Source organism: Hippoglossus stenolepis, chromosome 7, assembly GCF_022539355.2.
Source record: "Hippoglossus stenolepis isolate QCI-W04-F060 chromosome 7, HSTE1.2, whole genome shotgun sequence".
Classification (NCBI taxonomy): domain Eukaryota; kingdom Metazoa; phylum Chordata; class Actinopteri; order Pleuronectiformes; family Pleuronectidae; genus Hippoglossus; species Hippoglossus stenolepis.
The window spans coordinates 20,416,439-20,431,111 of record NC_061489.1 but is presented as its reverse complement, the minus strand read 5'-3'; the positions used below and the strand labels follow the sequence as shown (position 1 = coordinate 20,431,111).

Genomic DNA, 14,673 nt, shown 5'->3' with positions numbered 1-14,673 from the left:
TGCCTCCATCACCGTGCCAATAGAGACAGCAGCACAGAGCCCGGCGCTTCACAGCCAGATAAGGCCCCCAGACAAAGAGGCACTGCAGCTAGACCCCACTCACTACAATGAAGGGGGCGATAAAACAAGATATGACTAATAATCCTTGACAGTTTGCTCCAGTTAAATACTTTACTTTTATCCTCCAAGTTATTAACCTGTGCCACCACTATACAAGCTAGATGTGTTAAAGCTATAGGGCATTCATCCAGCTGGCAGGAAATGCTTCAGGTTCAGTTAAATGGCCCTAATAATATAAGACAGAATGTACCATTCATAGCAATGTTGTGAATGTGTGCAGGGTAGTTACATTGCAGCGTCTTGCACCAAGGTCAGAAAGGTTGTACATATAATCACCATGCATTAGTTGTCCAATTATAATTTTTTCTTCAGCATGTGCCAGTCCATGCACTTATGTAAATAGCCTTAATCGGACTGATTCTTTATGGTTGGAAGAGAGTAATTATCACATTATTGCATACATGTCGCATGGCTGCAGAAAATGCTTCAGAATATAAATGAGAGTATGGGTTAAAAGGTTAGAGGGTCAAGGAAGAACTTCATATATAACTGGCTTCTGAAGAGTTTACATTTCTGTTTCAATTGTGACAGTAGCTGTTTTTTAGTGGGACCCATAACAACTGTGAATGGCTTCTTTTTGTTATCCTACAAGTTTCTGAAAATGGTAGAGATCGGTGAGAGCACAAGGACAACTTGAAGCAAGCTGAAGGAAGACTCAGTAATCTGCCTTTCCTGCTTAAAATCGTCGAACGAAGTGTCTCCACTGCAAACCCCCTGCTCACAAGGTTATTCCTCACATCGTAGTGCTGTCTTTTGATATAAATGAAAGCATGTGTCTACTCCTAAAAGTAAAATGTACTATTTTAATCTGGGTTATATAATTATATATATAAACCGTGTGATCATGTACAATATTCTGTCTAGTCGTGTGGGGGGGTTCTCCACAGGTGAGATCTGATGCTGAACTATAAATCAAAATCTATAGGTATAGCGTCACTACAGCTTCTGGTTCTGGCAAGAATGAATCCATCTTGAAGTTAAATTATATTTATGCTTTTTTAATTTTCTCTATGTGAATAAAAATGGCATTTTGACATGATACTGTGTAGATATACTACCATGCATTTGATAACAACAAGATCAATGCTCAAATGTATTTTCCGTGGTTTAAACAAAGATAATGTATATATTGAAGTGTTCCGTGCATGTTGACACTTGCAAAGATTGTGGCACATCATATAATTAAATCATGTTTTGCCCTCAGTAGTACATGATCGCATACCAGCAATAATTTCAAAACCTAAGGCACAGATTCTTGTAGGTCTTTTTTTTTCAATGTTAGCAAAGAGCTTATATTACCTCTCACCTTCCTAGAACTTCTTTTTACCGGTGTCCTTAGGCCGCTTTGCACTGCGTGTGCACTGCACCTTCACAAGTCCTTGTGGGGATAGAGCCACAGCTATTTCCCAGCTCTGGACTGGGAAATCAGCTCTGTGTTTGGATAACCAAGGCAGGCGAACTCGAATCACAGGGTGCAACAACATTCCTTCCATGAACAGAAAGAGTGGATTTATCTCCTCTGGCAGTCAGATATGACCAGGAGTAACGCAGGTTCGGGTAAGTCCCTCATAGTCCTATTCCACATTTTCATATAATATAACCTGCAGCTCCACTATTGAGCGTCTGCCTTTTACCTGATTTGAAGACCGCAAGTAATGGTTATCAATTAAGGTATTTGGCCGTGAGCAAAACGTTTTATCCATGCGGACTGTTCACTGGGCTGAGTTGAATTCAACTGAGTAGTTCAAACCTTGTATTAAGTCTTTACTCTGAGATATGGAATGGGTAATCCATCAAAAGTAGTCATTGTATTACACACTGGTTTAGAACATCATATTTGTCTATTACCTCACTGATGCCAGAGCATAAAAGCCATTCGATAAGATTCCTTGAATGAAACTCATTTGATAAGGGTCAACTCATGTGACTAGTATGTTATATTGCTAAAAGCAACAAAGAGAAAATTTAGCCATTTGGATGATTCTGGTTCCCCCCCGCATTTTACTTATTTATTGTGTGTGTTGGCGCAAGTGTTTGTGCTTGTCTGGCAAGAAATTAACTGTGTCATAGTGGCCCTAAACAATAGCAGGCAGGAATTGCTGAGCCTAATGTTGCTCTCTGGGAACAGTAAAGTCATTTCGCTCTAGCAGACCACTTAATAGCTTTGGCTGATGCAGAGTTTGGAAATCCATCAGTCAATTGAAGCAGACAGAGATGAGCAGTCTTCTGAGTGCCAGCATACTTAGTATGTGAGGAAACAGGTAGCAGAACGGAGGAGCTACCCCCGGTCTGAGCTACAGTCATGTTAAGACATCTCATTGCTTTTTCAGAAGTATTTACCAGTAAAGTGCTTAATGTAGACAGACGTTGGATATGGTAAACAAAGGAGCACCAGAAATATAAACAGTGCAGTATCTTGGCCACCACCCAATGGCGTGACAAAGAGTGTTACTGTTTTATCTGTCTTTATGTTGTGTGACAGTTTTCATTGTACCCACAATGAGTTTTGTGATGATCATGACCAATGACAGCAGTGTAAACTGATGTTATTGTTTTTTCAGCCGTTTGTTAGCGTGTCTGAGTGATACATTGGAGAGCAATACATTTACTGTCGGGTCTCTTCGGAGGATTGGGAGCATTGTCTAGACCGTCTCTATCTTCTAAAATCTCCCAGGTTCTCATTCAGAGTCTGGACTATCAAAGACTAACAGCTTTGGTCCTTTGTTGAAGAAACATGGTCTAAAGTACACGGTGTTCATTCATTGAAGACGTGTCCAAATCCAGGTTTAATTGTTTAATGATGGAGAAAATAAGGTTGCTGCACCAAATGCATGGCTCAAAAGGGTTGTACCCAATCTCTTAATTAATCAGGGGGGTGTTTTGGGCGGCACCTGTAATACATCATGTGCCAGCTCCTATTCCCTGTAAATGCTGGGTGAGCTGGGAGAGAACACTGTGGGGAAAGTCGCTTTATTTAGCAGACAAGCTTCATTGGGCAACTTTGGAGATAAACAGAGCAATCGGATTCCAGTAATTGACAGAAAGTTGTGCAGCACTTTCATACATTTATTATCTGCACAGGGTGTCACAAAGAGCTCACTAAGAAATTACTGGTTATGTGCATGAATATTCAAGACTGCAGCTCGGCCTCGTGTGTCATGATAACAGAGATCAGGTAGAAACAAGATAAAAAAGAGGCGATATTATAAGGGTGAATAGCTAAATAATGAAATGTCTACACCAGAGTCCTGTTGCCGCCTCTCACAACCGGCTCAATGATCCAAACCAAACGGCTAACAGCAGAATTGGTTTGAACCTGTGACATTCAGCCATGACAAATTCAAGTGGCACATAAATCCCCTCTACACCAGTGGTGCAATTTAAACCAGTGTAGGCAATTTCATGAATACATCTCTAGTGTTGCCAATGCGCATTACCTCAGCTCTAAAATGCACTAAATGTGAAGGGCTTTTGCGGAAATAAGTTTAGACACACTATTACAATAATTCCTTCCTCACACGTATGTAATGCCCTTCGTCTTATCATCGTGTGGACGGAGGGAGCAGACAACCTTGACCCACTGTGTCAGTCTGTTAGGATTGCATGCTTGGCTAACCTCAGTGTCAGCACTCTGATCCGACTGCTTAGGATTGCAGACACATTGCCACCAATGAAGTAAATGACCTCAGGTTGCTTAATCAGCCGTGATGAGGGCGCAGGACAATATGGAGGCGTTGTTATTCACTGTGTCCCGCTGTGAGTTGTGTATATACTGTTAGCTTTAAGGTGTGGTTGATAAAAAGGGGTGATAACAGCAGTATGCTGTAAATGATGAAGGCGGTGACCCAGGTTTAAATATCATTTAGCAGATTTAAAAAATTTGGCCCACAATTAATTAGCATGGTGAGGGGCCCCTTCCAGGACGTTCATTGTCATTTGTGATTTCTTCTGTGTTCGGGGAGTCAGCCGTGTTTTCTATTGGTTTAAAAAGTCTTGTCTGAAATATGTTAACGTAGGCAAACATATTAAGGGCCAAGCATGAATGATTTAATAGATGCAACATTTCTGAAGCCGACTGGAACAACCCTCTTAAGACTTGGACGCTTTTTGCATGTGTAGCAAATGTTATCCCTGGTTTTTAATTAGTAATTTAAAATGTGATATGAGAGACAATATTGTTGTTGCTAGCATTTTTTTTTTATTGATTGGTTTTACCATTGATGTCTGATATGAATCTTGCAACAGCTTAATTGGAAGAAATTCACATTCTCTGTGTAAATTTAAGCTCTGATGATTAAATGATACATCAATCTGTCATTTGATGGTTGTTATGACGAAGTAATTGACAGTTAATTCAAAGAAATGTTCCTATTTGTATGTTATACTTTAGGCCATGGGAACCTGTGATAACTATAAGATATTTTCTTTTTCCATAAAGGATGAAGAAAAATACATGACAACATACTAATAACTTTATTTATATAGCACCTTTCAAAACAGCCATTGCAAAGTGCTTCGCAAAGACCCACAAATTAAATAAAGAAAAGAAAACATTAGGGACAATAAGCAAAATAAGACACTATCATTTATATTCAGAGAAATGCTAATAACATAAATTAAAAGTTATGGTAAAAGCGAAGGATAAAAGATTTTTTTTTTCAACAGAATACCGATATCAAGAAGGGCACTCAGAGAGCGCTTACCTTTACCAAGGCTAATGTCCTATCTCGCCATGTTCAAGAAAGTGGAATTATGTTTTGCTCATAGCTCTTATCAGCTGGCAGCTTCTTTGTTGAGACAAGGTAATTAGGTGTTCAGAGAGGAGGCTGCATTAAGTAGCAGAACAGAGTCATCTGGTTTTCAATCAAAGGCAATGAACTCCGGTCAAGACCTGGAGAAAACACAAAGGACCGGCCGAATGAGGAAGCCTCCTCACAACTTGTAGTGGGAGAATGGATAGTCTTATTTCATTATTACCAGCGACAGAGTGACGGCCAATTTTGGAGTCTTCTTAATTATGGGTTTTTCTTTGTAGCATAAAATACTCACGCTTAAGTGCTAATCAACCGAGGACTTTGAATCTTCTTTCATCCCTTTATTTTTTATGCAGTGTATGAAGAGATATGGAACAGTGCACAGTCGATGTGCTGCTGGCACAGGCAGAAACAGACTCTGTTACAAGTGAGACAGCTGCACACTCAGCTTTCATTGCATGACAAGTAATTTAGGACACAGATGATGAAGATGCCTGTTTTAGCTTACTTTAATGTTAATTAGGCAAAGTATGACAGGGCTACCTTACTGTGTGTTGTACATTTCAGAATGAATACTAAAGCCTGTTGTTTTCTACTCACAGCATCCCACACACGTATAGTATTTTGTGGTAATACGAGACAACACTCTCCTCAGGTCAATCGCCGTTTTGGTCGCCTGAAACCATTTCAGTCAGAAGCACCCTCGATCCAAAGAGTGCCAACTTGTTGGGAGTCATGGTTTCCAGGTTTTGAAATCCTTGAACATCTCAATTTCCTGAAAGGCTTTTCCGTAATCTGACTGTGACATTTCTCTTCAAATGAGCTAACCTTTTAATTCATTACCCGACCTCCAGTCGTGCATATTTTCCTTCTTGATATGAGTTTAATATTTTAGTCCCAGTATCATTGGTCTAACCGAGACATCGCAGTTTAAGATAAGGGTGTCTGCCTTTTAATGGTATTGGCCTCCCTGTCTCATCCTTTCCCCTCCATACACATGCTTTGGCCTGCCCTCCTACCTTTTTTTCCCCTGACAGAAAATGCTTGTGACAGGAAGAGCTGAGCCCCATCTATCCCTTCACATGCAAGACTGCTTTTTCAAACCTTTATATACACCAAGGGTTGCTTGACTCAACATCACTGCTCTTTTCCAGCAGCAGCCTCTCTACACATACACCCGGCTGCACAGCCAAACCAAGAATGTGCCATGCATTCTGATATAGACTATTGTGCACTATAATCAAACTTTCAAGTGAATCGCCTCCATTAAAGGACACGGTTATAGGCATTTAAAAGGTATGAAAGCCATGATTTTTACCAGGATTGATTCGGATAATTACCAGGACCTTTTAAAAACAACATACCATTGTTCTTCCTAATTGCCACGTCTAGTAATTATTCACTCGTAATATTCTCATTAAGTTCCCTCTTTGTCTTACTTTGCTTTAAAACTAATGGCATGCACACTCGAGATTTCTTTTGGATTTCTCCCTCAGAGGGAAACCAATCTACACAGTTGTAATTTAGCCACCTAAAGAGTTGTCTCTGTCTCTCCAGCTGATATTAAATCTTGTTTATTTTTAATTGTTTTAAATTAAATTCTGTTTCTTCTGGCACATCTCAATGACATCCAGGGCTATAGATTCCGCTGCATGGGTAAAACGATTTCCCCAACCTCCTCATTGGCCGTGAATACAAAGACAGCATGTATACAGCAGTCAAACAACACTGGCTCTCAGCCCACTTGTAAATTACAGAGCGAAAGCCTTTTCCCAGGACTGCCTTCAGCGAAACCGTTCCGTCAGTGCGGCTGTTTCCCATAACCGGCACCACAGCTGTCAGTTTGCAGAGCTTTATGGCTCAGAAACCAAGAGGGCTGTAATTTAAAAAGGTGAAAATGAAAAGTAACTTGGCTAGGTTCATTAGTTTCTATATTGCCTGTGTCTCATTACATGTAGAATGGGTTTCTTCACTGTACGTTACCCCCAAAGTGTCTCTCAAGTTAAGGGGCAGGGGCTCAATATCTGGAGGCTTGAGCCCTCCTGCCGTGGCCACAGGTTTGATTCTGACCATGTGATCCTTACTCTCTCTCCCCATTTCACGCCTATGCTGTCCTATCAATGAAGGCAAAAATATCATAAATTACTTGTCACTTATTAAAGGTTAATTATTCGTCAGTTGCAGCCATAATAGTCTCTGTTTCTTGTTGCATGTTCTTATTCACTAGTATTTTTAGCATGTCTTTAGTACCTTGTTACTTTGCTTTGTGTGACTCTTAAAACAAAACTGCACCAAAACTGTGACACTGTGTAAACTTTTCGATAAACCTTACAAACTATTTGATATGTTATTCGAGGATGCACACATTTTTTATTGCTTTTATTGCGCCCTCACACTTAGGGGCGATTTCTTGTCTTGGGTTGATAGAAAATTGTATTGTGTTAGACCTCGGGCTATGTCCGTTAACATTGTGGAAAATTGTTTTCCTGCTCAACGTCAGACTGCTCAGCCCGAGCCTCGTCTAAACGATAGGAGACATACCCCTACTTGTAGTCGCTTCTTTGTTTGGTGAAGGACAGTGGAAACGCTTTGTTCTCGCTGTTGTCTCGTTGCCCTCCCTCTGTCCTCTGGTTGTCTGGCACTATTGTAAATCTTTCTAAAGCTAACATTATTTTGTGATGTGGTGTGTTGAATAAATGGTGTAACGTCAATACGGCCACAAAAGCAACATATCAGTTGGTAGAAATTCTATATGGATGATTTATAACAGAAATACCTCTTCTGTTTATCACCTAAAGGTGAATTGAATGAGTTTCACTATTTTTAAAATTGTTTTTACAAACAGTGGATGAATCGGTTCCCTTTCCCATTTTTTCGGACAAGAGGTATTTGCGACATATCTGCACAGGAGGCAGCTTTGGTGTTTCTTTGTAATCAGTTTTAAAATGTATGTAGAACTGTTTTTACATTGTGTAATCACATATTGCAGCAAAGGGATGGTGCCATCTCTCCAACATGTTGTTTCCCTGTTTGGAGAAAACCTTGACAGACTGTCATCTCTGCAACATATCAGCAGGCGCTCATCAACATGCAAATACTGCACCACATGAGCACATGTTTGTAATAGCGTGGGAACTGTACTTTCAGTAAATTAATAAAATGTGGTTGTATACAGTTAATCATTTTGATTATATTGATGTAGACTACGCTCAAATTGTGATTGTAGGAAGGATCGCAGACACTGCGAACAGGACAAAGCTTCTGTCTGTTGAAGTGTTTTCATTCCCACAACCCACATGCGACATCTGTCAACTGCCAGGCTTTTCCTTATTATTACTCATATACTGTCTATTCAACCAACTGCATGAAGTCACAACATGCACTATAACCCTGTTGTTAATTGAAGAAAATGTGTAACATATTGTACAAATCATCACATATGTTGTAATCATGTTTTTTAAAGATAAGGTGGATATTGAGCTGTAGCCTAAGCATTCATTTGAAAGGCCATGGATCTGTGATTAGACTTTAGCCTCCTGCCCTCGCTTTTTCAGTTCAAGTGTTTCCATGATGTAGAATTTTCATCTTCATATGAAGGCAGCACTTAAAGCAAAATTACACAGGGGGAATTATGAAGCTCTTACACATATAGCTCTGAGTCATCTGATTGAGTTAGAAAGTACGAATATTTCTTTAACTGCTACCGATCATGGAAACTGTTTTTTTATTGTGTTTAACAGATCATAAAGAAATTAACTTAGAACTGTTTTTGTCATTTCGGAGTAAAAATGACAAAAACTTGCAGTATCCAGCTTCTGTTTGTTGTCATGACATTATGTGAAGCTGCACATGAAAACAATGATTCATTTATAAAATGATCCTCATGTTAATAAGACATTAACCACTTGTTGTAGTCCTATAATAGTACTTTAATTTAATAGCAGTAATTTTTTAGATTACATTGTTAACATACCATTATGCAAATGTTATATTAATATAGTTGATCTGTGTGTATCTGTATTGCTTTAAGGTATAAATGTCTTTTGCTGTGTATTTGGTTTATATTTCTTTCAGTATAGATAAACAAGTCATTTATAAAGCGCTGGCTCAAGGTTAGTTATCCAACATACGTAATAATAGTCTTGTGGTTTTTATGTATGTTCGCCTCCTTGGACACGTTGAAGCAAATCATGAGTGGCTACCTTTTCCTTTCATGCATCAGTTCTGTGCCTGCAGCAGCAAGGTTGTGTGGGTTATATCTTCATAACAAAGGTTGACTGATTATTGATACATTCACACACTTCTAAGTTTTCATATGGACAAACATAAAGGCTGATACCAGCAGGTCAAGGTGTTTTTATCGGCAGATATAATCGGCCGACCAATGAATCAGTCTGGCTCTACAGTGCATCATGGAGTTCACATATTGTCAGCGTGGAGTTCATAAATCATAACATATTTTTGCTCACATTAGGGAAACATTGCTATTTGGTATTCTTAAGAAACCAAGGTCAAGGATTTCCATCAGTACACTGGTACAGGAAATCACATCTAATATTTGCGTCTGGAGAAATAAGAAAGAAATGACTGAATTTTAATTATAAATTAGCAGCACACATTTCAATAAATGTCTCCTCATCTGACAATAATGAGGATAATCCATTTGCTGGTAGAAATGTTATTTGTCGGCACAGCTGGTTGTCGCAGTAAAAATGTGAGAAAAGCTGTGTAAGATTTGATTGATTGAATAGATTTTAATTGACGAACATCTGGCTTCAGTTGCAAAAGTGGTTTTGTTTCTCAAAAGAAAATCGCAATTGACTTAGAATACCAACTTCAAATTCAGAATAAAAATGTAGGCAAGCACTTAATTCTGTGTGTATTTGTTTAAACAAGGAGGTTGTTTAATCCATGTAGTGCTTTTTTTCTTCCCTTACTTGATACTCTGGACACATTTCTATGGTTTTCAGACGAATGTAAAACCCTCGGAGCTTTCTTTTTGTTGCCCCTGTGTGGGAGATGAGGTACTTCATCACAGAGATAAGCATGCAGACTGAGGGACAGCTACAGGAGAGAAAATGCACACTAGCGCTGGTTGTGAAGTACAGATCAGTTCTTGTGAAGTTGCTATGATTAATCCGACACTGTGAATTTTTGCGGAGGGTGATATGATTTGTGCTTTGGCAAGCTGCTGTTTCCCTGCTGAGGAGATAAATGATGAATTGACCTATCTGGTATATTATGTGGTATCTCCGTTCTCATCACTATAGGGGCTGGATGACTGTGATAATCCTCTCCACTGAGGGGATCCTCTAGGCCCTGCTAGACACAGGTGTCTGGCTTCACGCATTTGTCAAGATGGCAGATATGTGTGTAAAAACTATATATGAAATTACATACATACTTACACAAGGCTTATTGTCTGAATGATGAATGTCTGCAGGAGGGGATGCACAAGAAAATAGCATTTTAAAGCACTAAAACTTCCATTTGCTACTTTATTTTACCAGTAAAATTTTAACATTCAATAATCGTGCATTCAAATTCCCCTGGGAAGTTTTTGGCCCACTAAGAAATTAGACCAAATAAACAATCAATTTATACTATTTTAGAAACTTATTTTGTTGGAGCTTTTTCCTCATTTTGTGAAACAATTTAGGTTGAATTTCTGCTTCAAATAAAATCTGCTCTTTTATTTTAATAACATTTATGGTCACAGCCAGTATTTCTGCATGAAAATCTGTCTCCCCGGCTTTGAATCTTGCATATTTGTAAGTGTGCTGCATTTGAATCAGAATTTCAGAGACATATTTCAAAGGCTAGTGTGAAATATCCTTCCCAGCTTCTCTGCCTCATTTATAATCATTAGTCTACACATTTCCTCAAGTTAGCAACTCACGCTCCCCCCCACCCCCACCCAACTATAGAAATGGAAATGATAAATGCTGGTAATAACATATATGATAGCGGTGCCTTAGGAGTGATGATTACCATTTGTTGTCGTGCCCACAAAGGACTTTTGAAAACGGATTTTCATCGCATCCTCCTCGTTAAGATAAGTCCTATTTTCTCAAATTAAAATAACTGTCATCATTCTTCCAAAGTTTGAACTAATGTTGTTCTGATGTTGAATAAGCGGCCTATATTTCTGTACACAGAGTGGGTCTGTGTGCATTTTGTTGTTGGACTTGATTTCGCCGGGTGTTTGCCATTACTGTGGTGAATGGTTTCGCATTTTCAGCAGTCTCACTGGCTCTCAGTCTTACACCACCTCCAGGCCTAAAAGACCTGTCAGTGCAAGGACACATTACTCTATCAGTCATTCTGCTCCTGTTTACAAGTACGCTACTGTGCAGTAATGTGCAAAAACATGTCAACGGCAAAGTCAAATTATTTTTGCATTTACCATCATCTGATATTTTAGTTTGTCTTGTTGATTTCGAACATAAACTGGATATAAAAATGGACGTAGACTCCAAGTCAGTTAACTGATATCAATGCAGAAGTGCCTGAAATAGATAATCTGCAGTGGGCTACTCCACTTGTTGCATTAAGAAGTAGGTTTCTACTGAAGTCTATGAGAAACTGACGATGTCTCACTTGATTTGTTACGTTGCTAAACATCTTTGAAACAGAGTTTATGGTCGCAATCAGTTCTGGTCCCATTTAAAGTCATATAATGGTATGAACTGGGGCATGGATACCGTGTGATTGACAGCTATTGCCATCCAATGGGTGCAGGTGACATGTGTAGGTCGGTGTTCTCAAGCTCTCAGTCAGACTCCACCCCCTGGTCCTCAAATATGGTTACTTCTAGTTTAAATAAAGATTGCGCTTGACAACATTTAATTGCTTATCGTGGGTCAGAGCTCTTTATTTTTTTGGGGATTGTTCCAACATTGTCAACAGAAATAGAAAAAATTACCATTATGAGTTAAAAATGGATTCAGATGTGTTTAAAATAGGGATCTTGGGAAAAAATATATCTTTATATGGTCTCTTTTGAACATATCCATGCTCGGAGAGCCGCTGTCTGAACACAAGCCAGATTTTAATCATGCTGAATTTTTTTTCTAATCCCCCAAGCATGTTTTATTTGTAGTCTACATTGTTTTCTCTATTGTAACCATCTGGAAAAGGGAGAAAATTGTGCATTCACTCATAAAAATCTCCTTGGTATATCCTTTCTTCAGAGATCATATTCTCACTAATGGGTCCTATTAGGAGGTCACTGGAGGTCAGCTGTGTAGATAAGGACACCATAGAAATGGAAGTGATTTTACCACAGACAAATAAAAGAGATAAAGTGTTACAACCTGTAGAAAACTGGGAAGGGTTTTGGACTCTGGCATCACTGCATTTGTTCTGGTCTGTTTTTGTGCCAGGTAAAAGTAACAAGCAGTTTGATTCAGTGTAGGAGCTGATCCCATGGTTGCTCTTTTTCAGATCAGAAGGTTTTGTGTCTTTAAACCGGATTTTCAACAGACTTAAAATATCTAGAGCATATTTTTGTTAGCACTTGTTTCTACAAACTGCAAAACTACCACAATTAAGTTCATCCAGTTTTTTCTAAAAGGGACGAGTGCCTGTAAATGTCGGTCAAATATCTTGGCCACCACTTTACAGAGGATTTAATGGATGATAGAGATGTTGTTTATTCCACCCATTGCTGAGAACAAAATTTTCAGGGTTACTTCTTTGTACGTTCAGTACGTGTCCTCAGCTGATGTCAGGGTCTAGCTCCTCGGGGCTCCTCTGCATGCCGTGTTGTGCATCTATTGTGTGGGTTTGAAAAGAGCAGTTTGCAGAGATGTACGGGTAATGGTGGTTTGCGAAGATGCCGTGAAGACGTTATTATGTGTGCCAAGATCTTGTTGTGCTCATCGTGTACAGCAGCATCAGCATTAATATACCAGCATGTCAGGCAGTGATAAATGATAAGAATCGTATCAGTACCTGACATGTTAGGAATGAATAACAGAACTGATGTAGTGGAATCACAACAAAGCTGTGACATAAAACTTGGTCAATATGTACTTTATATGTCATGTACCGTGTGTGTGTGTTTTTAGTGTGATTTGTAGTGTATTGGGCTGCAAATAATGGATTTTCCCATACACTGCAGCATATAGAGATGAACAACATGACAGCTCCCAAAAAGTGAAGACAAAGTGCATCAATCATCCCCTGGTGACTGGCTGCAGTATAGGGTATCAACCCCGCCTCCTTCATGTTAGTGGATGGGACACGGACCACACTAACAAGTCAAACTACACATCAAATACATTTTTTCAAAGAGGCTTTCATTAGGTATGGCCCTTTTTGGTAATTCTAATCACACAGATTTTGGGTTTTTATAGTTATTTGATGCTGTATAAATGGGGTGTCACGTCATGATGCGTGTAGCGGCGGGACCTTGCTATCTAGGCTCCATTCCCCAGTAGCTGCTGCACAAGATGTCAGCGTTCATATCCAAGATATTTGGGCTTAATTTCTTTGTGTGACATGTCTGTACTTATATTCATCTTAGGGTTATAACTTCAAATTCTTAATGGTAAAATCATCCATTGTTGAGTTTTTTTCAGTTCTCATGCTCAAATTGCTATAAAAATTGTATAGAAAAGATTTAGTTTGAAATTATATGTAGAAAAAAGAACAAAAAATTACATTTGACAAGCTGATCAAAAGCTGAAGTTGCTCATTTTATTGAACATCATTGATCTTGATCCCAATGTGACTTAGTATCAAAGTTTACTAAAAGCCTAAAAATCCCTTGAACTTCAGGAAAAATCCCCAAAATGCAGAAAAGAATGTCCTGTGTGAACGGAAGCAGGACGTTATTGTCAGCAGAGGAGATCGAGGTTCGGGGATCACTGTGACCTTCTCAGTGGCCCGAGAGTGTGTTGGCATGGCATGACTGATGCAGATTATCATAGCTGGAGAAAGCCAATTACTCTGGTCATCACGGCACCCTCAGGGCCCCTCTCGGTGGAATGAAATGCATTACAGAATTCTCTGTGCATCCCTCTGGCAGCGTTTTATATTTCCTCTATGCTGATCTCCCAGTTTGAATGTTAATAGTGCAGTCAATGGGACCCTCCTGTGCCTCAGAGCCCTCCTCGGCTCAGATGAGCTTCTGCTCCACAAAGCAGGAAGGTCGTTCTTTTTGGAGAAGCGGATGAATTACATTCTTCTGTTTGTCTTCTCTCTCTATTCAAGACAAAGCTCTTCTATTTTGACCCCTTCCTAACTGCTCCTCGCAGTCAGCGTCCTTGAACGACTGCGGAATAAATGAATGAATAAGTCATGTTGCAGGGTTGTAGTGTAAGAGACTACTCTCGCATTATTAGAACAAACCACTGATCAGACCTTTTTTATCCCTGGTTTCGATTTCCAAAACAGATTGACTACGAGAACAGTGAGGCAGGGATCACACACAGCGGCGCTGCATCTCTAGAATGTTCACAGACTACAGGTCGAGCGGAGTCACAGGTAGGAGGCCTGAATGTCTGTATGAACGTTGGTGCATATGTTGATGTCCCTACTCTATTGGAATGTCACATCAAAAAGAGGATTTTGCTTCACACAGAAAAAACATGGTCAGTGACCCTCAAAATGTCCTTGTTTTCTACCTGTCTTCTTTTTTTGCCTTAACCTCTGAGCCCACCTCACACGTGTGATTCATGTAACACTCAGACGTAGAGAACAGTGAGACAAACACATTTGTAACACATTTTTCTGTCCGAACTCCTCTGAGTCCGATAGAGAACAGACCCGACCTGAACCCGATGTTTTCCCA

General features: G+C 39.5%; 1 protein-coding gene across 6 annotated transcripts in view; it reads left to right on the top strand.

The window, feature by feature from the left end:
• The window catches only part of enox2 (ecto-NOX disulfide-thiol exchanger 2), a 163,445-nt gene that overhangs the window by 19,657 nt on the left and 129,115 nt on the right, over positions 1–14,673 (top strand). For 4 of the 6 annotated variants that reach the window (XM_035161737.2, XM_035161734.2, XM_035161738.2 and 1 more), the window contains exon 3: positions 14,277–14,366. The exons of the other annotated variants lie outside the window; for them this stretch is intronic. In XM_035161737.2, coding sequence (XP_035017628.1) covers positions 14,333–14,366 — 34 coding nt within the window. In that variant the 5' untranslated portion in view covers positions 14,277–14,332. The remainder of the gene's footprint in view (positions 1–14,276; positions 14,367–14,673) is intronic. 6 annotated transcript variants of the gene reach the window in all.